The 26,919-nt window shown below is 38.3% G+C and overlaps 2 protein-coding genes across 5 annotated transcripts in view; both read right to left on the reverse strand.

The window, feature by feature from the left end:
* slco2a1 (solute carrier organic anion transporter family, member 2A1) overlaps positions 1-6,793 on the reverse strand; it is a 41,629-nt gene extending 34,836 nt beyond the window's left edge. For both annotated transcript variants that reach the window (XM_061888425.1, XM_061888424.1), the window contains exon 1: positions 6,645-6,793. In XM_061888425.1, the coding sequence (XP_061744409.1) occupies positions 6,645-6,662 (18 nt within the window). In that variant the 5' untranslated portion in view covers positions 6,663-6,793. The remainder of the gene's footprint in view (positions 1-6,644) is intronic.
* Positions 6,794-20,546: 13,753 nt separating this feature from the next.
* The window catches only part of ryk (receptor like tyrosine kinase), a 131,435-nt gene continuing 125,062 nt past the window's right edge, over positions 20,547-26,919 (reverse strand). For 2 of the 3 annotated variants that reach the window (XM_061887889.1, XM_061887888.1), the window contains exons 15-16: positions 26,564-26,700; positions 20,547-21,038 (exon numbers count right to left, since the gene is read on the reverse strand). In XM_061887889.1, coding sequence (XP_061743873.1) covers positions 20,927-21,038; positions 26,564-26,700 — 249 coding nt within the window. In that variant the 3' untranslated portion in view covers positions 20,547-20,926. The remainder of the gene's footprint in view (positions 21,039-26,563; positions 26,701-26,919) is intronic. The other variant, XR_009804358.1, reaches the window with a different exon arrangement.

The following is a 26,919-nucleotide window of genomic DNA, read 5'->3' on the forward strand; positions in this document are numbered from 1 at the left end:
AGGAGCATGTCTTTGGAAGTGGGAGGAAGCCGGAGTACCCGGAGGGAACCCACGCATTCACGGGGAGAACATGCAAACTCCACACAGAAAGATCCCGAGCCTGGATTTGAACCCAGGACTCCAGGACCTTCGTATTGTGAGGCAGACGCACTAACCCCTCTGCCACCGTGAAGCCCCATAATAATAAATGACCATTCTTTTTTATTGTCTTTAGTTTTTACAATGGATTTTTTACTCGATATTTGTTGTTTAAAACACACACAAAAAAAAGATACAGCGCTATCTGTCTCATGAACACATTATAATGGGACTGTCTGTGTTTTGTTAGCTGGCCGTAGAGTAGATGGCATCGTAACCCTGCGTCCTACAACACCTCATATGCACCCGGGGCCTGCCAGAGAATAAAAAGATATAGCAGTACGAGGGACCCTTTTTTAGATTGCTTTGAAAATAAAATTTAAAAAAAACCTGGCCACTTTTTCCGGACACTTTGAAAAACATGAAAGCATGTACCGCTCTTCTTGTGCTGCTGTGCACCCCTCCATCAAAAAGCACCCACAGACGGTTTCACGTAAGAAAAACAAAAAAGACAGGACAGAAGAAAGTTGATTGGCATTACTGAAAATAGTTTGACATTTACATATGTATATTTATATATGTGTGAATATAAATACATCAATACACAATAAAAAACAATATATATACGTACATATTCACACATATACATGTATGTGCATATATATATATATATATATATATATATATATATATATATACATATATACACACACACAAATTATATATACGTACATATACATATATGCACACATACACGTATGTATATAAGTGTATGTATATATACACACACACATATACATATATATCCATCCATCCATTTTCTGCCGCTTATTCTCTTTGGGGTCGTTGGTGCCTATCTCAGCTAATATATATATATATATATATATATATATATTTTAAAGTCAGGGGTCCTGCGGGCACCAGGTCGCCCGTAAGGACCAGATGAGTCGCCCGCTGGCCTGTTCTAAAAATAGCTCAAATAGCAGCACTTACCAGTGAGCTGCCTCTATTTTTTAAATTGTATTTATTTACTAGCGAGCTGGTCTCGCTTTGCTGGACATTTTTAATTCTAAGAGAGACAAAACTCAAATAGAATTTGAAAATACAAGAAAATATTTTAAAGACTTGGTCTTCACTTGTTTAAATAAATTCATTTATTTTTTTCACTTTGCTTCTTATAACGTTCAGAAAGAGAATTTTAGAGAAAAAAATACAACCTTAAAAATGATTTTAGGATTTTTAAACACATATACCTTTTAAACTCCTTCCTCTTCTTTCCTGACAATTTAAATCAATGTTCATATAAATGTATTTTTTTATTGTAAAGAATAATAAATACATTTTAATTGAATTCTTCATTTTAGCTTCTGTTTTTTCGATGAAGAATATTTGCAAAATATTTCTTCAAACTCATTCTGATTAAAATTCAAAACAATTATTCTGGCAAATCTAGAAAATCTGTAGAATCAAATCTAAATCTTATTTCAAAGTATTTTGAATTTGTTTTAAAAAAAAAATTCTGGAAAATCTAGAAGATATAATGATTTGTCTTTGGTAGAAATATAGCTTGGTCCAATTTGTTATATATTCTAACAAAATGCAGATTGGATTTTAACCTATTTAAAACATGTCATCAAAATTCTAAAAATAATCTTAATCAGGAAAAATTACTAATGATGTTCCATAAATTATTTTTTTATTTTTTTCAAAAAGATTCGAATTAGCTAGTTTTTCTCTTCTTTTTTTCGGTTGACTTTTGAATTTTTAAGAGTCGAAATTGAAGATAAACTATGTTTCAAAATTTTATTTTCATTTTTTTCGTGTTTTCTCCTCTTTTAAACCGTTCAATTAAGTGTTTTTTTCATCATTTATTCTCTACAAAAAAAACTTCCGTAGAAGGAAAAAAAATGTACGAAGCAATGATGGAAGGAAATACACATTTTTGGGGGGGTTATTTATCTGGTTCTATATATATTTTATTGTGAGAAATCATTAAGATGATCAGTGTTTCCACAAAAATAAATTAATTTTTAACAATAACAGAGTTAAAGGTAAATTAAGCAAATTGGCTATTTCTGGCCTGAGGAATGAGTTTGCTAAGTATAAAAATAAGCCGAAATTTTTGAATGCAAAAAACTGCTGTTCTAAATGTGTCCACTAGATGTCGCAGTGGCAATTATTTGTTTCGTTGTAGATGTTACATATGCAAAAAAAAACCTAAAAAGAACCACATGTTTGTGCACCACTCGGGAAATTAGCAAACTACATAACATCCTGTAATTAGATTTTGGTATTATTTTTGTTATCTTAATAGATTGAATATTAGCACCAATAAGTTGACTGATGAACATTATCACATAATTTATTCAGGAAGTATAAATAACGACAATTAAAGATATAATACTATTAACCGCAACATGTAGGTGTAATTGTAAAAAAAAAATAACATGATTTGTACATTCTCAAAATGTGCTTGTTCTATTTTTAAACAAAGGAAACAATCTGCTGCGATGAGGTGGCGACTTGTCCAGGGTGCATGCCGCCTTCTGCCCGATTGTAGCTGAGATAGGCGCCAGCACCCCCCGCGAACCCAAAGGGAATAAGCGGTAGAAAAATGGATGGATGGGTGGTTTGAATAGATTGAAAATGGTAAATGTTTAAATGGTTGAAGTTTGAAAAATGCTTAATTCATTTTGAATGGGGAAAAATGTCCCAGAAAACCTGTAATTCAGGGAGTTTAATTGAACTTGGAAAAAAGATAGTTTAAGTTTCCAGAATGGTGGAATGTTTTGAATTAGGTTGAAAAATGTTTAAATGGTGGAAGTTTGAAAGATGGCCAATTAATTTTGAATGGGGAAAAATGTCCTGGAAAAACTGGAATTCTGGGAATTTATTTGAACTTGGAATAATAATTGTTTAAATTTACAGAATGGTGGAATGTGTTGAAGGTGGAATGGTTTGAATAGGTTGAAAAATGGTAAATGTGGAAATGGTTGAAGTTTGAAAAATGCTTAATTCATTTTGAATGGGGAAAAATGTCCTGGAAAACCTGGAACTCAGGGAATTTAATTGAACTTGGAAAAATGATAGTTTACAGTTCCAGAATGGTGGAATGTTTTGAATAGGTTGAAAAATGTTGAAATGGTGGAAGTTTGAAAGATGGCCAATTCATTTTGAATGGGGAATAATGTCCTGGAAAAACTGGAATTCTGGGAATTTATTTGAACCTGTAATAATTATTGTTTAAATTTACAGAATGGTGGAATGTGTTGAAGGTGGAATGGTTTGAATAGATTAAAAAATTTGGAAATGGTGAAAGTGTGAAAAAAGGCCAATTCATTTTGATTGGGGAAAATGTCCCGGGAAACCCAGAATCCTGGGAAAATCTGGGAATTTATTTGAACTTGGAATAATTATTGTTTAAATTTCCAGAATGGTGGAATGTTTTGAATAGGTTGAAAAATGTTGAAATGGTGGAAGTTTGAAAGATGGCCAATTCATTTTGAATGGGGAATAATGTCCTAGAAAAAAAAATTCCGGGAATTTTTTTGAACTTGGTATACTTATTGTTTACATTTATATAAGGGTGGAATGTGTTGAAGGTGTAATAGTTTGAATAGGTTGAAAAATGTGGAAATGGTGAAAGTGTGAAAAAAGGCCAAATCATTTTGATTGGGGAAAATGTCCCGGAAAACCCAGAATCCTGGGAAATCTGGGAATTTATTTGAACTTGAAATAATTATTGTTTAAATCTCCAGAATGGTGGAAAGTTATGAATAGGTTGAAAAATGTTGAAATGGTGGAAGTTTGAAAGATGGCCAATTCATTTTGAATGGGGAATAATGTCCTGGAAAAAAAAATTCCGGGAATTTTTTTGAACTTGGTATACTTATTGTTTACATTTATATAAGGGTGGAATGTGTTGAAGGTTTAATAGTTTGAATAGGTTGAAAAATGTGGAAATGGTGATAGTGTGAAAAAAGGCCAAATCATTTTGATTGGGGAAAATGTCCCGGAAAACCCAGAATCCCGGGAAATCTGGGGATTTATTTGAACTTGGAAAATGATAGTTTAAATTTCCAGAATAGTGGAATGTGTTGAAGGTGGAATGTTTTGAATAGTTTGAAAAATGGTAAATGGTTGAAGTTTGAAAAATGCCCAATTCATTTTGAATGGGGAAAAATGTCCTGGAAAAACTGGAACTCATGGAATTTATTTGAACTTGGAAAAATGATAGTTTAAATTTTCAGGATGAGTGGGATGTTTTGAATAGGTTGAAAATGTGGAAGTTTGAAAACTGACCAATTCATTTTTAAATGGGAAAAATGTCCCGGAAAACCCGGAACTCAGGGAATTTATTTGAACTTGGAAAAATGATAGTTTAAATTTCCAGAATAGTGGAATGTTTTGAAGGTGGAATGGTTTGAATAGGTTGAAAAATGTGGAAATGGTTGAAGTTTGAAAAATGCTTAATTCATTTTGAATGGGGAAAAATGTCCTGGAAAACCTGCAACTCAGGGAATTTAATTGAACTTGGAAAAATGATAGTTTACAGTTCCAGAATGGTGGAATGTTTTGAATAGGTTGAAAAATGTTGAAATGGTGGAAGTTTGAAAGATGGCCAATTCATTTTGAATGGGGAATAATGTCCTGGGAAAAAAAATTCTGGGAATTTTTTTGAACTTGGTATACTTATTGTTTACATTTATATAAGGGTGGAATGTGTTGAAGGTGTAATAGTTTGAATAGGTTGAAAAATGTGGAAATGGTGAAAGTGTGAAAAAAGGCCAATTCATTTTGATTGGGGAAAATGTCCCGGGAAACCCAGAATCCTGGGAAATCTGGGAATTTATTTGAACTTGAAATAATTATTGTTTAAATCTCCAGAATGGTGGAAAGTTATGAATAGGTTGAAAAATGTTGAAATGGTGGAAGTTTGAAAGATGGCCAATTCATTTTGAATGGGGAATAATGTCCTGGAAAAAAAAATTCCGGGAATTTTTTTGAACTTGGTATACTTATTGTTTACATTTATATAAGGGTGGAATGTGTTGAAGGTGTAATAGTTTGAATAGGTTGAAAAATGTGGAAATGGTGAAAGTGTGAAAAAAGGCCAAATCATTTTGATTGGGGAAAATGTCCCGGAAAACCCAGAATCCCGGGAAATCCATCCATCCATTTTCTACCGCTTATTCCCTTTTGGGGTCGCGGGGGGCGCTGGCGCCTATCTCAGCTACAATCGGGCGGAAGGCGGGGTACACCCTGGACAAGTCGCATCTGGGGATTTATTTGAACTTGGAAAATGATAGTTTAAATTTCCAGAATAGTGGAATGTGTTGAAGGTGGAATGTTTTGAATAGTTTGAAAAATGGTAAATGGTTGAAGTTTGAAAAATGCCCAATTCATTTTGAATGGGGAATAATGTCCTGGAAAAAAAAATTCCGGGAATTTTTTTGAACTTGGTATACTTATTGTTTACATTTATATAAGGGTGGAATTTGTTGAATGTGTAATAGTTTGAATAGGTTGAAAAATGTGGAAATGGTGAAAGTGTGAAAAAAGGCCAAATCATTTTGATTGGGGAAAATGTCCCGGAAAACCCAGAATCCCGGGAAATCTGGGGATTTATTTGAACTTGGAAAATGATAGTTTAAATTTCCAGAATAGTGGAATGTGTTGAAGGTGGAATGTTTTGAATAGTTTGAAAAATGGTAAATGGTTGAAGTTTGAAAAATGCCCAATTCATTTTGAATGGGGAAAAATGTCCTGGAAAAACTGGAACTCGGGGAATTTATTTGAACTTGGAAAAATGATAGTTTAAATTTTCAGGATGAGTGGGATGTTTTGAATAGGTTGAAAATGTGGAAGTTTGAAAACTGACCAATTAATTTTTAAATGGGAAAAATGTCCCGGAACTCAGGGAATTTATTTGAACTTGGAAAAATGATAGTTTAAATTTTCAGGATGAGTGGGATGTTTTGAATAGGTTGAAAATGTGGAAGTTTGAAAACTGACCAATTAATTTTTAAATGGGAAAAATGTCCCGGAACTCAGGGAATTTATTTGAACTTGGAAAAATGATAGTTTAAAATTCCAGAATAGTGGAATGTTTTGAAGGTGGAATGGTTTGAATAGGTTGAAAAATGTGGAAATGGTTGAAGTTTGAAAAATGTCCAATTCATTTATGGGGAAATTGTCCAGGAAAACCTGGAATTCTTGAAAATCTGGGAATTTATCAAGAGAAAGCCCGCAATTCCCGAACAGGCTGAACAGTTTGATGCTGGAACGGATTGAATCGGGTGAAAAATGGAAGGTAGAACGTGCCAAAATCTGAATAATAATAATAATAATAACAATAATAATAATAATCATAAATAGATGAATTTTGGTGTAGAAAAGCATGTGTGAATGTTTTGAAACATTTATAAAATGAACGTTTAAAACATGCCGGATTCGAACGAGTGGAGGTGGAATAAAAGTCGACTTTTTCTGGAATATTCCAAAAAGTGTTGACCGGCGTCAAATAGCTATAGTGACGTAAAGTGGTTGAAAGTGTCGTCTCTTACCTTAATGCTGCGGAACATGGTCGGCAAGTGTTGTGGAGCAGGAGTGGACAAGTCCGCGTGTTGACAGCTACTTTGCTCTACTTTGCTCTGCCTGCCTGATAAACGTCTCGCGTCTTTCCCTCCGGCATTTAAACGGCGCCTGTGACGTCACGGCCCTGCGTAATTACCGCGGAACAAAATGTCCCGCCTTCCTCCACTGAGTCACGTGACAAACATGTCGTCCGTGTCAAGTACACAGTGAGCTTCCACGCAGGCGGGAAATGTCCACACTCGTGGATGTAAGGAGCGGGTTTTTATTGAGACTTTCCCACACTAATTGCAGCTAATGAGCTACAAGCCCCGGAAACTAATGCTAATTACACCATTTGTTTCAGGCAGGAAAGCTAACTGGCTAAGTTGCTAACTGGAAGGGAGGAGATATGGATAACTTTTTTTTTTTATCCATTTATCTAAATATTTATGTCAGGTGTGTCCAAAGTGCGGAAAAATATTTTTGGAAATATAAGGGGAGAAAAAAAAAAGAGAAAAAAAATCAGATGTAATGGAAAAAAATATGACATTTTCAAAGTAATAATACGCTGAGCTAACAAAGTGTTGTCTAATATATATATATATATATATATATATACACACACACACACACACACACTCCCGTAACCCCCAAAAAGGGAGAAGCGGTAGAAAATGTATGCATTTATATATATTTTATTGCCAAAAGTATTTGGCCACCTGCCTTGACTCAGATATTAACATTCATTAATAAAAATACAAATAAAATTATATATATATATATATATATATAATATATCCTCCCATGACCCCAAAAAGGGAGAAGCAGTAGAAAATGGATGGATATATATACACTATATTGCCAAAATTATTTGGCCACCTGCCTTGACTCAGATATTAACTTTAATTTAAAAAAAATACAAATAAAATAATATATATATGTATTTATATTATATATATATATATATATACATATATATCCATCCATCAATTTTCTACCGCTTATTCCCTTTGGGGTCGCTGGTGCCTATCTCAGCTACAATCGGGCAGAAGGCAGCATACACCCTGGACAAATACCACCTCATATATATATATATATATCCTCCCATGACCCCAAAAAGGGAGACGCAGTAGAAAATGGATGGATATATATATATACACTATATTGCCAAAAGTATTTGGCCACCTGCCTTAACTCACATAAACTTTTAAGTTAATATATATATATATAATATATATATATATACACACACACACACACACTACAGCGACCCCAAAAAGGGACAAGCGGTAGAAAATGAATGGATGGATATATATACACTATATTGCCAAAAGTATTTGGCCACCTGCCTTGACTTTAATTAAAAAAAAAAAAAAACATGTATATATATATATATATATATATATATATATATATATATATATATATACACACACTCCCGTGAATGGATGGATATATATATATATATATATATATATATACACACACTATATTGCCAAACGTATTTGGCCACCTGCCTTTACTCACTTATGAACTTTTAAGTTAAAAAAAAATATATATATATAATATATGTCTTGATTGGATTATCCAGAGAATAGTGCTCGATACCGTGGTAGAGCGCAATGTAGGTGTGGGAAAAAATCACAAGACTACTTCATCTCTACAGATCTGTTTCATGAGGGGTTCCCTCAATCATCAGGAGATCTCCTGATGATTGAGGGAACCCCTCATGAAACAGATCTGTAGAGATGAAGTAGTCTTGTGATTTTTTCCCACACCTATATATAATATATATACACACACACTACAGCGACCCCAAAAAGGGACAAGCGGTAGAAAATGGATGGATATATATACACTACATTGCCAAAAGTATTTGGCCACTTGCCTTGACTCACTTATACATTTTTAAGTTAGAAAAAAAAAAAAAAAATATATATATATATATGTATATACAGCGACCCCAATCAGGGACAAGCTGTAGAAAATGGATGGATGGATATATACACTATATTGCCAAAAGTATATGGCCACCTGCCTTGACTCACTTATAAATTTTCAAGTTAAAAAAAAAAAATATATATATATACATACACATACATACACACACACTACAGCGAACCCAAATAGGGACAAGCGGTAGAAAATGAATGGATATATATACACTATATTGTCAAAAGTATTTGGCCACCTACTTTGACCCACACATGAACTTTAATTTAAAAAAAATATATATATACACACACACACACTCCCGTGACCCCAAAAAAGGAGAAGCAATAGAAAATGGATGGATATATATATATATATATATATATATATATATATATATATATATATATATATATATATATATACATATACATACACACACTATATTGCCAAAAGTATTTTGCCACCTGCCTTTACTCACTTATGAACTTTTAAGTAAAAAAAAAAAATAAAATAAAATAAAAAAAATATATATATATATATACACACACTCCAGCGACCCCAAAAAGGGACAAGCTGTAGAAATCGGATGGATGTATATACACTGTATTGCCAAAAGTATTTGGCCACTTGCCTTGACTCACATATGAACTTTTAATAAAAAAAATAAAATATATATATATATACATTACAGCGACCCCAATTAGGGACAAGCGGTAGCAAATGTATGATATATATACACGATATTGCCAAAAGTATTTGGCCACCTGCCTTTACTCATTTATGAACTTTTAAGTTAAAAAAAAATAATTATGCAATGTGCAAGGCTAATTCTTATTTTTACTGTTTTTTTCAAAATACATTCAATGTTACACTCTTCTGACACCACCAGATGGCAGTATAGGTGTCCACATAAGCGGCCATAAGACCCCAATTCAGTAGTGTACACAAGTTTGGAAATAAGAGCTCAAAAGGTGCTGTCCACGCATGTGGCCACTAAGCCTTTAGAGGTTTAAAGTACCAATGATTGTCTCTCTCACACACACACACACACACAGACACACACACACACACTAGGTGTGTGGTGAAATTTGTCCTCTCCATGTTGACACATCCCTTGTTCAGCCCGTGGGAGGCAATCATTTTTGGTGATTTAACCCCCAATTCCAACCCTTGATGCTAAGTGTAATGGGTCCCATATTTATAGTCTTTGGCATGACTTAGCCAAGGATTGAACTCACGACCTACCGATCTCAGGGCGGAGACTCTAACCACTAGCCCACTGAGCAGGTCACGTGTCGGAACATAAATGACTGTTTTCAGGCGTAAAACAGACAGATATGTGCTTTTTGAGGTGAAGGTCGCAAGGAAGACCAAAATTCATAAAATCACAAGCTGATCTACTATGAATTTTTTTTTTAAAAAGCCTGAATATCTTGCAACTTTTGCTGCAACTTTCTGAAAAAACTGATTTTTTAGGCATTTACCAAAAGAGACAGCAGAATCCTGGAGGGTCTAAATCAGCTGTGTCCAAACGACGGCTCACTATTTTACGCTCAAAAAATGAAACTTTTGACATGTGTTAAATACTGACTGCATTGTTTACGTCCAGCAGACTCTTCCTCTCAGCTGATAACAGATGTCCTTCCCTAAAAGAGGGCGTGTCTTCGGAGGAAGGTCAGAAATACTGTTCTGACTTAATGGTGAGGCAATGTTCTTTCTGGTGATTCATATCCACACCTTGGACGCTGAGTCACCACAGTCCGATGGACAGGCTGAGACCAAACAATAAGAAAGACAACTGTTGGGAGTCAAGGGACAAGATATTGAGCTGGACATGAAGCCTAATCGGAGGTTAGTTTTGGTAAGACAGGACACGTCCAAGAACCCTGAAGAACCCGTGCCGGGTGACAGACACGTGACGCAGGCTGGGCTTCTACTGTGGGACAAGACCAGGATTGTGGGAATACCAGATGAGGAGAAGTGTTCCGACACACGCCAGCTTTATCAGTATTGTCTCTCAGTGAACGCATATGGATGTCATTCGAAAGGAAACGCTGCCTTGGGATCAAACGGTTGGAAGGCACTGGGTGATGTACACACCAAAGGGTGACGTACTGTATAAATTAAATGGTTATGTACACATCAAAGGGGTACGTACTGTAGAAATTAAATGGTTATGTACACATCAAAGGGGTACGTACTGTATAAATTAAATGGTGACATACACACCAAAGGGCGACGTACTGTAGAAAGTAAATGGTGACGTACACACCAAATGGTGACGTTCACACCAAAGGGTGACGTACTGTAGAAAGTAAATGGTGACGTTCACACCAAAGGGTGACGTACTGTAGAAAGTAAATGGTTATGTACACACCAAAGGGTGACGTACTGTAGAAAGTAAATGGTGACGTTCACACCAAAGGGTGACATATTGTAGAAAGTAAATGGTGACGTACACACCAAAGGGTGACATACTGTAGAAAGTAAATGGTGACGTACACACCAAAGGGTGACATACTGTAGAAATTAAATGGTGACGTTCACACCAAATGGTGACGTACTGTAGAAATATAAGGTTATGTACACACCAAAGGGTGACGTACACACCAAAGGGTGACGTCCTGTAGAAATTAAATGGTGATGTACACACCAAAGGGTGACGTACTGTATAAATTAAATGGTTATGTACACATCAAAGGGGTACGTACTGTAGAAATTAAATGGTGACATACACACCAAAGGGTGACGTACTGTAGAAAGTAAATGGTGACGTTCACACCAAAGGGTGACGTACTGTAGAAATTAAATGGTTATGTACACACCAAATGGTGACGTACTGTAGAAAGTAAATGGTGACGTTCACACCAAAGGGTGACGTACTGTAGAAAGTAAATGGTGACATACACACCAAATGGTGACGTTCACACCAAAGGGTGACGTACTGTAGAAAGTAAATGGTGACGTTCACACCAAAGGTTGACGTACTGTAGAAAGTAAATGGTGACGTACACACCAAATGGTGACGTTCACACCAAAGGTTGACGTACTGTAGAAAGTAAATGGTTATGTACACACCAAAGGGTGACGTACTGTAGAAATTAAATGGTTATGTACACACCAAATGGTGACGTACTGTAGAAAGTAAATGGTGACGTTCACACCAAAGGGTGACGTACTGTAGAAAGTAAATGGTGATGTACACATCAAAGGGGTACGTACTGTAGAAATTAAATGGTGACATACACACCCAAGGTTGACGTACTGTAGAAAGTAAATGGTGACGTACACACCAAATGGTGACGTTCACACCAAAGGGTGACGTACTGTAGAAAGTAAATGGTGACGTTCACACCAAAGGGTGACGTATTGTAGAAAGTAAATGGTGACGTACACACCAAAGGGTGACGTACTGTAGAAATTAAATGGTTATGTACACACCAAAGAGTGTGACGTACTGTAGAAAGTAAATGGTGACGTTCACACCAAAGGGTGACGTACTGTAGAAATTAAATGGTTATGTACACACCAAAGGGTGACGTACTGTATAAATTAAATGGTTATGTACACATCAAAGGGGTACGTACTGTAGAAAGTAAATGGTTATGTACACACCAAAGGGTGACGTACTGTAGAAAGTAAATGGTTATGTACACACCAAATGGTGACGTACTGTAGAAAGTAAATGGTGACGTTCACACCAAATGGTGACGTACTGTAGAAAGTAAATGGTGACGTTCACACCAAAGGGTGACGTACTGTAGAAACTAAAGGGTGACGTTCACACCAAATGGTGACGTACTGTAGAAAGTAAATGGTTATGTACACACCAAAGGGTGACGTACTGTAGAAAGTAAATGGTGACGTTCACACCAAAGGGTGACGTACTGTAGAAAGTAAATGGTGACGTACACACCAAAGGGTGACGTATTGTAGAAAGTAAATTGTGACGTACACACCAAAGGGTGACGTACTGTAGAAATTAAATGGTGACGTGCACACCAAAGGGTGACGTACTGTAGAAATTAAATGGTTATGTGCACACCAAATGGTGACGTACTGTAGAAAGTAAATGGTGACGTTCACACCAAAGGGTGACGTACTGTAGAAAGTAAATGGTGACGTACACACCAAAGGGTGACGTATTGTAGAAAGTAAATGGTGACGTACACACCAAAGGGTGACGTACTGTAGAAATTAAATGGTGACGTACACACCAAAGGGTGACGTACTGTAGAAATTAAATGGTGACGTACACACCAAAGGGTGACGTACTGTAGAAATTAAATGGTGACGTACACACCAAAGGGTGACGTACTGTAGAAATGAAATGGTTATGTACACACCAAAGGGTGACGTACTGTAGAAAGTAAATGGTGACGTACACACCAAAGGGTGACGTACTGTAGAAATTAAATGGTTATGTACACACCAAAGGGTGACGTATTGTAGAAAGTAAATGGTGACGTACACACCAAAGGGTGACGTACTGTAGAAATTAAATGGTGACGTACACACCAAAGGGTGACGTACTGTAGAAAGTAAATGGTTATGTACACACCAAAGGGTGACGTACTGTAGAAAATAAATGGTTATGTACACACCAAATGGTGACGTACTGTAGAAAGTAAATGGTGACGTTCACACCAAAGGGTGACGTACTGTAGAAAGTAAATGGTGACGTACACACCAAAGGGTGACGTATTGTAGAAAGTAAATGGTGACGTACACACCAAAGGGTGACGTACTGTAGAAATTAAATGGTGACGTACACACCAAAGGGTGACGTACTGTAGAAATTAAATGGTGACGTACACACCAAAGGGTGACGTGCTGTAGAAATTAAATGGTGACGTACACACCAAAGGGTGACGTACTGTAGAAATGAAATGGTTATGTACACACCAAAGGGGTACGTACTGTAGAAATTAAATGGTGACATACACACCAAAGGGCGACGTACTGTAGAAAGTAAATGGTGACGTACACACCAAATGGTGACGTTCACACCAAAGGGTGACGTACTGTAGAAAGTAAATGGTGACGTTCACACCAAAGGGTGACGTATTGTAGAAAGTAAATGGTTATGTACACACCAAAGGATGACGTATTGTAGAAAGTAAATGGTGATGTACACACCAAAGGGTGACGTACTGTAGAAAGTAAATGGTTATGTACACACCAAAGGATGACGTACTGTAGAAAGTAAATGGTGACGTTCACACCAAAGGGTGACGTATTGTAGAAAGTAAATGGTTATGTACACACCAAAGGGTGACGTACTGTAGAAAGTAAATGGTGACGTTCACACCAAAGGGTGACGTATTGTAGAAAGTAAATGGTTATGTACACACCAAAGGATGACGTATTGTAGAAAGTAAATGGTGATGTACACACCAAAGGGTGACGTACTGTAGAAAGTAAATGGTTATGTACACACCAAAGGATGACGTACTGTAGAAAGTAAATGGTGACGTTCACACCAAAGGGTGACGTACTGTAGAAAGTAAATGGTGACGTTCACACCAAAGGGTGACGTATTGTAGAAAGTAAATGGTTATGTACACACCAAAGGATGACGTATTGTAGAAAGTAAATGGTGATGTACACACCAAAGGGTGACGTACTGTAGAAAGTAAATGGTTATGTACACACCAAAGGATGACGTACTGTAGAAAGTAAATGGTGACGTTCACACCAAAGGGTGACGTATTGTAGAAAGTAAATGTGACGTACACACCAAAGGGTGACGTACTGTAGAAAGTAAATGGTTATGTACACACCAAAGGGTGACGTACTGTAGAAAGTAAATGGTGACGTTCACACCAAAGGGTGACGTACTGTAGAAATTAAAAGGTTATGTACACACCAAACGGTGACGTACTGTAGAAATTAAATGGTGACGTTCACACCAAATGGTGACGTACTGTAGAAATTAAAAGGTTATGTACACACCAAACGGTGACGTACTGTAGAAAGTAAATGGTGACGTTCACACCAAAGGGTGACGTACTGTAGAAATTAAATGGTGACGTTCACACCAAATGGTGACGTACTGTAGAAATTAAAAGGTTATGTACACACCAAAGGATGACGTATTGTAGAAAGTAAATGGTGATGTACACACCAAAGGGTGACGTACTGTAGAAAGTAAATGGTGACGTTCACACCAAAGGGTGACGTACTGTAAAAAGTAAATGGTTATGTACACACCAAAGGGTGACGTACTGTAGAAATTAAATGGTTATGTACACACCAAAGGGTGACGTACTGTAGAAATTAAATGGTTTTGTACACACCAAATGGTGACGTACTGTAGAAAGTAAATGGTGACGTTCACACCAAAGGGTGACGTACTGTAGAAAGTAAATGGTTATGTACACATCAAAGGGGTACGTACTGTAGAAATTAAATGGTGACGTACACACCAAAGGGTGACGTACTGTAGAAAGTAAATGGTGACGTACACACCAAATGGTGACGTTCACACCAAAGGGTGACGTACTGTAGAAAGTAAATGGTGACGTTCACACCAAAGGGTGACGTATTGTAGAAAGAAAATGGTGACGTTCACACCAAAGGGTGACGTACTGTAGAAACTAAATGGTGACGTTCACACCAAAGTGTGACGTACTGTAGAAAGTAAATGGTTATGTACACACCAAAAGGTGACGTACTGTAGAAAGTAAATGGTGACGTTCACACCAAATGGTGACGTACTGTAGAAAGTAAATGGTGACGTTCACACCAAATGGTGACGTACTGTAGAAAGTAAATGGTGACGTTCACACTAAATGGTGACGTACTGTAGAAAGTAAATGGTGACGTTCACACCAAAGGTGACGTACTGTAGAAAGTAAATGGTGACGTACACACCAAATGGTGACGTTCACACCAAAGGGTGACGTACTGTAGTAGGTAAATGGTTATGTACATATCAAAGGGGTACGTACTGTCGAAATTAAATGGTGACATACACACCAAAGGGTGACGTACTGTAGAAAGTAAATGGTGACGTTCACACTAAATGGTGACGTACTGTAGAAAGTAAATGGTGACGTTCACACCAAAGGTGACGTACTGTAGAAAGTAAATGGTGACGTACACACCAAATGGTGACGTTCACACCAAAGGGTGACGTACTGTAGTAGGTAAATGGTTATGTACATATCAAAGGGGTACGTACTGTCGAAATTAAATGGTGACATACACACCAAAGGGTGACGTACTGTAGAAAGTAAATGGTGACGTACACACCAAATGGTGACGTTCACACCAAAGGGTGACGTACTGTAGAAAGAAAATGGTGACGTTCACACCAAAGGGTGACGTATTGTAGAAAGTAAATGGTGACGTTCACACTTAATGGTGACGTACTGTAGAAATTAAATGGTTATGTACACACCAAAGGGTGACGTATTGTAGAAAGTAAATGGTGACGTACACACCAAAGGGTGACGTACTGTAGAAATTAAATGGTTATGTACACACCAAAGGGTGACGTACTGTAGAAATTAAATGGTTTTGTACACACCAAATGGTGACGTACTGTAGAAAGTAAATGGTGACGTTCACACCAAAGGGTGACGTACTGTAGAAAGTAAATGGTTATGTACACATCAAAGGGGTACGTACTGTAGAAATTAAATGGTGACGTACACACCAAAGGGTGACGTACTGTAGAAAGTAAATGGTGACGTACACACCAAATGGTGACGTTCACACCAAAGGGTGACGTACTGTAGAAAGTAAATGGTGACGTTCACACCAAAGGGTGACGTATTGTAGAAAGAAAATGGTGACGTTCACACCAAAGGGTGACGTACTGTAGAAACTAAATGGTGACGTTCACACCAAAGTGTGACGTACTGTAGAAAGTAAATGGTTATGTACACACCAAAGGGTGACGTACTGTAGAAAGTAAATGGTGACGTTCACACCAAATGGTGACGTACTGTAGAAAGTAAATGGTGACGTTCACACTAAATGGTGACGTACTGTAGAAAGTAAATGGTGACGTTCACACTAAATGGTGACGTACTGTAGAAAGTAAATGGTGACGTTCACACCAAAGGTGACGTACTGTAGAAAGTAAATGGTGACGTACACACCAAATGGTGACGTTCACACCAAAGGGTGACGTACTGTAGTAGGTAAATGGTTATGTACATATCAAAGGGGTACGTACTGTCGAAATTAAATGGTGACATACACACCAAAGGGTGACGTACTGTAGAAAGTAAATGGTGACGTACACACCAAATGGTGACGTTCACACCAAAGGGTGACGTACTGTAGAAAGAAAATGGTGACGTTCACACCAAAGGGTGACGTATTGTAGAAAGTAAATGGTGACGTTCACACTTAATGGTGACGTACTGTAGAAATTAAATGGTTATGTACACACCAAAGGGTGACGTATTGTAGAAAGTAAATGGTGACGTACACACCAAAGGGTGACGTACTGTAGAAATTAAATGGTGACGTACACACCAAAGGGTGACGTACTGTAGAAAATAAATGGTTATGTACACACCAAAGGGTGACGTACTGTAGAAAGTAAATGGTGATGTACACACCAAAGGGTGACGTACTGTAGAAATTAAATGGTGACGTACACACCAAAGGGTGACGTACTGTAGAAATTAAATGGTGATGTACACACCAAAGGGTGACGCACTGTAGAAAGTAAATGGTGATGTACACACCAAAGGGTGACGTACTGTAGAAATTAAATGGTGATGTACACACCAAAGGGTGACGCACTGTAGAAAGTAAATGGTGATGTACACACCAAAGGGTGACGTACTGTAGAAATTAAATGGTTATGTACACACCAAAGGGTGACGTACTGTAGAATGTAAATGGTGATGTACACACCAAAGGGTGACGTACTGTAGAAAGTAAATGGTTATGTACACACCAAAGGGTGACGTACTGTAGAAAGTAAATGGTGACGTTCACACCAAAGGGTGACGTACTGTAGAAATTAAATGGTTATGTACACACCAAAGGGTGACGTACTGTAGAAAGTAAATGGTGACGTTCACACCAAATGGTGACGTACTGTAGAAAGTAAATGGTTATGTACACACCAAAGGGTGACGTACTGTAGAAAGTAAATGGTGACGTACACACCAAAGGGTGACGTACTGTAGAAATTAAATGGTGATGTACACACCAAAGGGTGACGCACTGTAGAAAGTAAATGGTGATGTACACACCAAATGGTGACGTACTGTAGAAAGTAAATGGTGACGTACACACCAAATGGTGACGTACTGTAGAAAGTAAATGGTGACGTACACACCAAAGGGTGACGTACTGTAGAAAGTAAATAGTGACGTACACACCAAATGGTGACCTTCACACCAAAGGGTGACGTACTGTAGAAAGTAAATGGTGACGTTCACACCAAAGGGTGACGTATTGTAGAAAGTAAATGTGACGTACACACCAAAGGGTGACGTACTGTAGAAATTAAATGGTTATGTACACACCAAAGGGTGACGTACTGTAGAAATAAAATGGTGACGTACACACCAAAGGGTGACGTACTGTAGAAATTAAATGGTTATGTACACACCAAATGGTGACGTACTGTAGATATTAAAAGGTTATGTACACACCAAAGGGTGACGTACTGTAGAAAGTAAATGGTGACGTTCACACTTAATGGTGACGTACTGTAGAAAGTAAATGGTGACGTACACACCAAATGGTGACGTACTGTAGAAAGTAAATGGTGACGTACACACCAAAGGGTGATGTACTGTAGAAATTAAATGGTTATGTACACACCAAATGGTGACGTACTGTAGAAATTAAATGGTGATGTACACACCAAAGGGTGACATACTGTAGAAACTAAATGATGACGTACACACCAAAGGTTGACATACTGTAGATACTAAAGGGTAACATAAACACCAAAGGGTGACGTACTGTAGAAACTAAAGGGTGACGACCACACCAAAGGGTGACTTATTCTCCAAAGCGTGACTTACACACCAAAGGGTGACGTACGCACAAAAAAGAGTGACATAGTGTAGAAACTGAAGGGTGACATACACACCAAAGGGTGATATAAACACTAAAGGGTGACATACACACCAAAGGGTGACGTAAACAAAGGGTGACGTAAACATCAAAGGGTGACGTAAACATCAAAGGGTGACGTAAACATCAAAGGGTGACGTACTGTAGAAACTAAAGGGTGACGACCACACCAAACGGTGACCTACTGTACACACCAAAGGGTGACGTACACACCAAAGAGTGACATATTGTAGAAATTAAAGGGTGACTTACACACCAAAGGGTGATGTACTATAGAAACTAAAGGGTGACATAAACACCAAAGGGTGAGGTACACACCCAAGGGTGAGGTACACACCAAAGGGTGAGGTACACACCAAAGGTTGATGTACTTTAGAAACTAAAGGGTGACGTACTGTAGAAACTAAAGGGTGACGACCACACCAAAGGGTGACGTACGCACCAAAGAGTGACATATTGTATAAAGGGTGACTCACATACCAAAGGGTGACTGACATATTGTAGAAACTAAAGGGTGACGACCACACCAAAGGGTGACGTACACACCAAAGTGTGACATATTGTAGACACAAAAGGGTGACATACTGTAGAAACTAAAGGGTGACGTACTGTAGAAACTAAAGGGTGACGACCACACCAAAGGGTGACGTACGCACCAAAGAGTGACATATTGTATAAAGGGTGACTCACATACAAAAGGGTGAATGACATATTGTAGAAACTAAAGGGTGACGACCACACCAAAGGGTGACGTACACACCAAAGTGTGACATATTGTAGACACAAAAGGGTGACATACTGTAGAAACTAAAGGGTGACGTCCACACCAAAGGGTGACGTACGCACCAAAGAGTGACATATTGTATAAAGGGTGACTCACATACAAAAGGGTGACGTATTGTAGAAACTAAAGGGTGACGACCACACCAAAGGGTGATGTACACACCAAAGTGTGACATATTGTAGACACAAAAGGGTGACATACTGTAGAAACTAAAGGGTGATGTACACACCAAAGTGTGACATATTGTAGACACAAAAGGGTGACATACTATAGAAACTAAAGGGTGATGTACACACAAAAGTGTGACATACTGTAGACACAAAAGGGTGACACACACACCAAAGGGTGACATACTGTACACAAAAGGGTGACATACTGTACACAAAAGGGTGACATACACACCAAAGGGTGACATACTGTACACACCAAAGGGTGACATACACAACAAAAGGTGACATACTGTACAGACCAAAGGGTGACACTCACACCAAAGGGTGACGTACTGTACACACCAAAGGGTGACATACACACCAAAAGGTGACATACTGTACAGACCAAAGGGTGACACTCACACCAAAGGGTGACGTACTGTACACACCAAAGGGTGACATACACACCAAAAGGTGACATACTGTACAGACCAAAAGGTGACACTCACACCAAAGGGTGACGTACTGTACACACCAAAGGGTGACATACACACCAAAAGGTGACATACTGTACAGACCAAAAGGTGACACTCACACCAAAGGGTGACGTACTGTACACACCAAAGGGTGACACTCACACCAAAGGGTGACGTACTGTACACACCAAAGGGTCACATACTGTACACACCAAAGGGTGACACTCACACCAAAAGGTGACATACTGTACAGACCAAAAGGTGACACTCACACCAAAGGGTGACGTACTGTACACACCAAAGGGTGACACTCACACCAAAGGGTGACGTACTGTACACACCAAAGGGTCACATACTGTACACACCAAAGGGTGACATACTGTACACACCAAAGGGTCACATACTGTACACACCAAAGGGTGACATACTGTACACACCAAAGGGTGACATACTGTACACACCAAAGGGTGAAATACGCAGGAGTCTTGATACAAAGCAGTGTTTTATTGTGAAAATCAAGCAGATGTTGACTTTGTGTATGAGCAGTACTTCCTGTCCCGCACTGACCTGAGGTGTGCGACATTGCGTGGAATTATCCGGCAAAAAGAGAAGCTGTGTGACTTTTCTTAGTGTGGTGATGGCAGCCATACCCAGCAAGGTGAGTCCTGGAACATTGTCCTTAGTGTGGTGATGGCAGCCATACCCAGCAAGGTGAGTCCTAGAACATTGTCCTTAGTGTGGTGATGGCAGCCATACCCAGCAGGTGAGTCCTAGAACATCCTCCTACAGAACATGAGGGTAGAAAAAAGGCACACAGAGTCTACTAGAAGCTTCTAGTGCTGCTGTTCTTCCAAAAGGGGGCGGGGCTGTTACACGTAAGCCCCCAGCGCGGCGTGAAACTCTGTGAGACACTGCACCAGCTGCTGGAACTTGGGTCTTTCCTCGGGGTCCAGAGCCCAGCAGCACGCCATGACCGCAAACCTGCAACACAAAGTAGGCGGGAGTGGGAGTCAGGCGTGGCGACACATCGGGAGGAAGTGTCCGCTTTTATTTTGGAAACGTCACCTCATCGCCTTTTGTGTGTTGCAGGAAATCTTTGACTGAAGGAAGGCATGAATGATCTTTACACCTCGCTGACTTCATCAAAACACTTTTGTCGCGCAACTCAACACACGCCCACTTTATCCCAAACATACTCCTCTCTAGGACCTACTGCAAAAACACTAGTCAAAGATCCTCTATATGACAGGAGTGTTCTGCGCTTTTTAGAGACTAACTAGAAAAACAATAGTCAAAGATCCTCTAAATGACAGGAGTGTTCTGCGCTTTTTAAGAACTGCAAAAACACTAGTCAAAGATCCTCTAAATGACAGGAGTGTTCTGCGCTTTTTAAGAACTAACTGCAAAAACACTAGTCAAAGATCCTCTATATGACAGGAGCGTTCTGCTCTTTTTAGGGATCTACTGTAAAAATAATAGCTTAAATATCCTCTATAAGACAGGAGTGTTGTGCTCTTTTTAAGAACATGCTGCAAAAACACTAGTCAAAGATCCTCCATGACAGGAGTGTTCTGCGCTTTTTAGAGACTACCTGCAAAAACAATAGTCAGAGATCCTCTAAATGACAGGAGTGTTCTGCGCTTTTTAGAGACTAACTGCAAAAACACTAGTCAAAGATCCTCTATATGACAGGAGTGTTCTGTTCTTTTTAAGAACATGCTGCAAAAACATTAGTCAAAGATCCTCTATATGGCAGGAGTGTTCTGCTCTTTTTAAGGACTAACTGCATAAACACGAGTCAAAGATCCTCTATGTGACAGGAGCGTTCTGCTCTTTTAAAGAACATGCTGCAAAAAAACTAGTCAAGGATCCTCTATATGACAGGAGTGTTCTGTTCTTTTTAGGGATCTACTGTAAAAATAATAGTTAAAATATCCTCTATAAGACAGGAGTGTTGTGCTCTTTTTAAGAACATGCTGCAAAAACATTAGTCAAAGATCCTCTATATGACAGGAGTGTTCTGCTATTTTTAAGAACTAACTGCAAAAACACTAGTCAAAGATCCTCTATATGATAGGAGTGTTGTGCTCTTTTTAAGGACTAACTGCATAAACACGAGTCAAAGATCCTCTATGTGACAGGAGTGTTCTGCTCTTTTAAAGAACATGCTGCAAAAACACTAGTCAAAGATCCTCTATATGACAGGAGTGTTCTGCTCTTTTTAGGGATCTACTGTAAAAATAATAGTTAAAATATCCTCTATAAGACAGGAGTGGTGTGCTCTTTTTAAGAACATGCTGCAAAAACATTAGTCAAAGATCCTCTATATGACAGGAGTGTTCTGCTCTTTTTAAGAACTAACTGCAAAAACACTAGTCAAAGATCCTCTATATGATAGGAGTGTTCTGCTCTTTTTAAAGACTAACTGCATAAACACGAGTCAAAGATCCTCTATGTGACAGGAGTGTTCTGCTCTTTTAAAGAACATGCTGCAAAAACACTAGTCAAAGATCTTCTATATGACAGGAGTGTTCTGCTCTTTTTAGGGATCTACTGTAAAAATAATAGTTAAAATATCCTCTATATGACAGGAGTGTTGTGCTCTTTTTAAGAACATGCTGCAAAAACACTAGTCAAAGATCTTCTATATGACAGGAGTGTTCTGCTCTTCTTAAGGACTAACTGCAAAAACACTAGTCAAAGATCCACTATATGATAGGAGTGTTCTGCTCTTTTTAAGGACTAACTGCAAAAACACTAGTCAAAGATCCTCTATATGACAGGAGTGTTCTGCTCTTTTAAAGAACATGCTGCAAAAACACTAGTCAAAGATCCTCTATATGACAGGAGCGTTCTGCTCTTTTTAGGGATCTACTGTAAAAATAATATTTAAAATATCCTCTATAAGACAGGAGTGTTGTGCTCTTTTTAAGAACATGCTGCAAAAACACTAGTCAAAGATCCTCTATATGACAGGAGTGTTCTGCTCTTTTTAAGAACTAACTGCAAAAACACTAGTCAAAGATCCTCTATATGATTGGAGTGTTCTGCTCTTTTTAAGGACAAAGTGCAAAAACACTAGTCAAAGATCCTCTATATGACAGGAGTGTCCTGCTCTTTTAAAGAACATGCTGCAAAAACACTAGTCAAAGATCCTCTATATGACAGGAGTGTTCTGCTCTTTTTAGGGATATACTGCAAAAATAATAGTAAAAAGATCCTCTATATGACAGGAGTGATCTGCTCTTTTTAAACACTAACTGCAAAAACACTAGTCAAAGATCCTCTATATGACAGGAATGTTCTGCTCTTTTTAAGGACTAACTGCAAAAACACTAGTCAAAGATCTTCTACATGACAGAAGTGGTCTTCTCTTTTTAAGGACTAAGTGCAAAAACTCTAGTCAAAGATCTTCTATATGATAGGAATGTTGTGCTCTTTTTAAGGACTAACTGCAAAAACACTAGTCAAAGATCCTCAATATGACAGGAGTGTTCTGCTCTTTTTAGGGATCTATTGCAAAAACACTAGTCAAAGATCCTCTACATGACAGGAGTGTTCTGCTCTTTTTAAAGACTAACTGCAAAAACACTAGTCAAAGATCCTCTATATGGCAGGAGTGTTCTGCTCTTTTTAAAGACTAACTGCAAAAACACTAGTCAAAGATCCTCTATATGGCAGGAGTGTTCTGCTCTTTTTAAAGACTAACTGCAAAACACTAGTCAAAGATCCTCTATATGACAGGAGTGTTCTGTTCTTTTTAAAGACTAATTGCAAAAACACTAGTCAAAGATCCTCTATATGACGGGAGTGTTCTGCTCTTTTTAAAGACTAACTGCAAAAACACTATTCAAAGATCCTCTATATGACAGGAGTGTTCTGCTCTTTTTAAAGACTAACTGCAAAAACACTAGTCAAAGATCTTCTATATGACAGGGGTGTTCTGCTCTTTTTAAGGACTAACTGCAAAAACACCAGTCAAAGATCCTCTATGACAGGAGCGTTCTGCTCTTTTTAGGGATCTACTGTAAAAATAATAGTTAAAATATCCTCTATAAGACAGGAGTGTTGTGCTCTTTTTAGGGATCTACTGCAAAAACACTAGTCATAGATCTCTATATGACAGGAGTGTTCTGCACTTTTAAAGAACATGCTGCAAAAACACTAGTCAAAGATCCTCTATAAGACAGGAGTGTTCTGCTCTTTTTAAGAACAAGCTGCAAAAACACTAGTCAAAGATCCTCTATATTACAGGAGTGTTCTGCTCTTTTTAAGGACTAAGTGCAAAAACACTAGTCAAAGATCATCTATATGACAGGAGTGTTCTGCTCTTTTTAAGAACATGCTGCAAAAACACTACTCAAAGATCCTCTATATGACAGGAGTGTTCTGCTCTTTTTAAAGACTAACTGCAAAAACACTAGTCAAAGATCCTCTATATGACAGGAGTGTTCTGCTCTTTTTAGGGATCTACTGCAAAAACACTAGTCATAGATCCTCTATAAGACAGGAGTGTTCTGCTCTTTTTAAGAACATGCTGCAAAAACACTAGTCAAAGATCCTCTATAAGGCAGGAGTGTTCTGCTTTTTTTAAGAACATGCTGCAAAAACACTAGTCAAAGATCCTCTATATACCAGGAGTGTTCTGCTCTTTTAAAGGACTAACTGCAAAAACACAAGTCAAAGATCCTCTATATGACAGGAGTGTTCTGCTCTATTTAAGGACCTACTGTAAAACACTAGTAAAAGATCCCCTATATAACAGGAGTTTGTTTGTAGTTCTATTTAAGGACCTACTGCTAAAACACTCGTCAAAGATTCTCTATATGACAGGAGTTTCTACAGTTGTGATCAAAATTATTCAAGCCCACACAATTTTGTTTTTTTAGCAAGTTGGACATTTATTCCGTATTTTGTTTATAGTCATATCAAATAAATATGTGTCAAATAGACAAATGCAACTTAAATTGTAACACTGTATTTGACAAAATACCAAAAAATGACATTTTCCTTAATATCTCATTGACAAAATGATTCAACCCCCTAGTTCCATGCATCTTTAGTACTTAGTAGAACAGCCTTTGGCAGTAATGACATCCTTCTGGCGACTGTGAAAGCCACTCCAGAGTATTCCAGCCCTTCTTCTGCAACCACTCTGATGTTGATTTGGAGGTATGCTTGGGATCCTTGTCCTGTTGGAAGGTCCAACGTCTCCCAAGCCTCAGCTTCCTCACTGACTTCACGACATTTGCAGCTAATATATCCTGCCAGGAAATATAATTCATAATGCCTTCAACGCGCTGAGGCAGAGAAACAGCCCCAGAGCATGATTGACCCCCCACCATGCTTAACAGTAGGCAAGGTGTTCTTCTCTTTGTAAGCTTCATTTTTTCTCCTCCAGACATAACGTTGATTCATATGCCCAAAGAGTTCCAGATTTGTCTCATCACTCCATAGAACAGTTTCCCAAAACCTTTGGGGTTTGTCCAGATGATTTTTGGCATACTGGAGTCTATTTTCTTGTGCCTGGTAGTCAGAAGTGGGGTGCGCCTGGGAGTTCTGGCATGGAGGCCTTCATCTCGTAGTGCGCGCCTTATTGTCTGGGACGAAACCTGCGTTCCACCCTCTCCAATGTCCTGTTGTAGTTCCTCAGCTGTTACCCGGGGGTTTTTCACCACTGTACGCTTCAAATACCAGACAGCAGTTGCACACAGCATCCTCTTTCTACCACGCCCAGGTAGTGTTTCCACTGAGCCTTTAGCTTTAAACTTGCGAATTATGCTCCCAACTGTGTCTCTTGGAATGTGTAATGTCTTTGCTATTTTCTTATATCCATATCCTTTCTTATGAAGAGAAACTACCTCCTCTGTTGACTTCTTTGACCACTCCCTGGACTTCACCATGTTGCAAATACACCATTGACCATCTACAAGAAGCTGAGCGTCAGTCTTTTTCAATCAGTTTAATTGTTGCTCGTTATGGTTCTAATCACATCTACAGCTGTTTTCAACACCTGATTGAAAAGACCTCATTCAAATTCTGTTCCTAAGAGTTATGATTTTCAAGTGGTTGAATAATTTTGTCAATGAGATATTAAGAGGAATGACACTGTTTGGTATGTTACAAAATATAATGTTGTAATTCAAGTTACATTTGTCTATTTGACACATCTTTATTTGATATGACTATTAACAAAATACGGAATAAATGTCCTACTTGCTAAAACACCAAAATTGTGTGGGGGTTGAATACTTTTGATCACAACTGTAATTCTTTTAAGGACCTACTCCTAAAACACTAGTCAAAGATCCTATATATGACAGGAGTTTGATTCCCTTTAAGGACCTATTGTAAAAATACTGGTCAAAGATCCTGAGATAACAGGAGTTTCTTTCGTGGACCTACAGTAAAAACACTGTTCAAAGATCCTCTATATGACAGGAGTTTCTTTTGAGGACCTACTGTAAAAAGAGTGGTCAAAGATCCTGCTGTGTATGGGGACTCACAGTTCATCGGGACAGTTGATGGGCTGTGCTATCCGGTAGCCGTCCTTCAGGTAGGCGGACATCTCAAAGGGGTCGATGTCCACGTACGGCGTCTGGCCCAGCGTCATCAGCTCCCACAGCGTCACACCAAACGCCCACTGCACAAACACGACATTCTTCCAGGTCAGAATAACAAATACAAACAATACACAAATTGAAATACATTTTGGTCGTTTGAATATTCAATGAAATGTTGTGATTGTGTGTAATTAATTAGCTGTTGATTGACTGTAAGTGTCCTGCTTATGGCACATGGAGGCATGTTGCAAACTACTGACTGCATGGAGGACAATACCTGGCTGCAACCAGCAGAGGTG

The sequence above is a fragment of the Nerophis ophidion genome, linkage group LG26 (assembly GCF_033978795.1).
Source record: "Nerophis ophidion isolate RoL-2023_Sa linkage group LG26, RoL_Noph_v1.0, whole genome shotgun sequence".
Classification (NCBI taxonomy): Eukaryota; Metazoa; Chordata; class Actinopteri; order Syngnathiformes; family Syngnathidae; genus Nerophis; species Nerophis ophidion.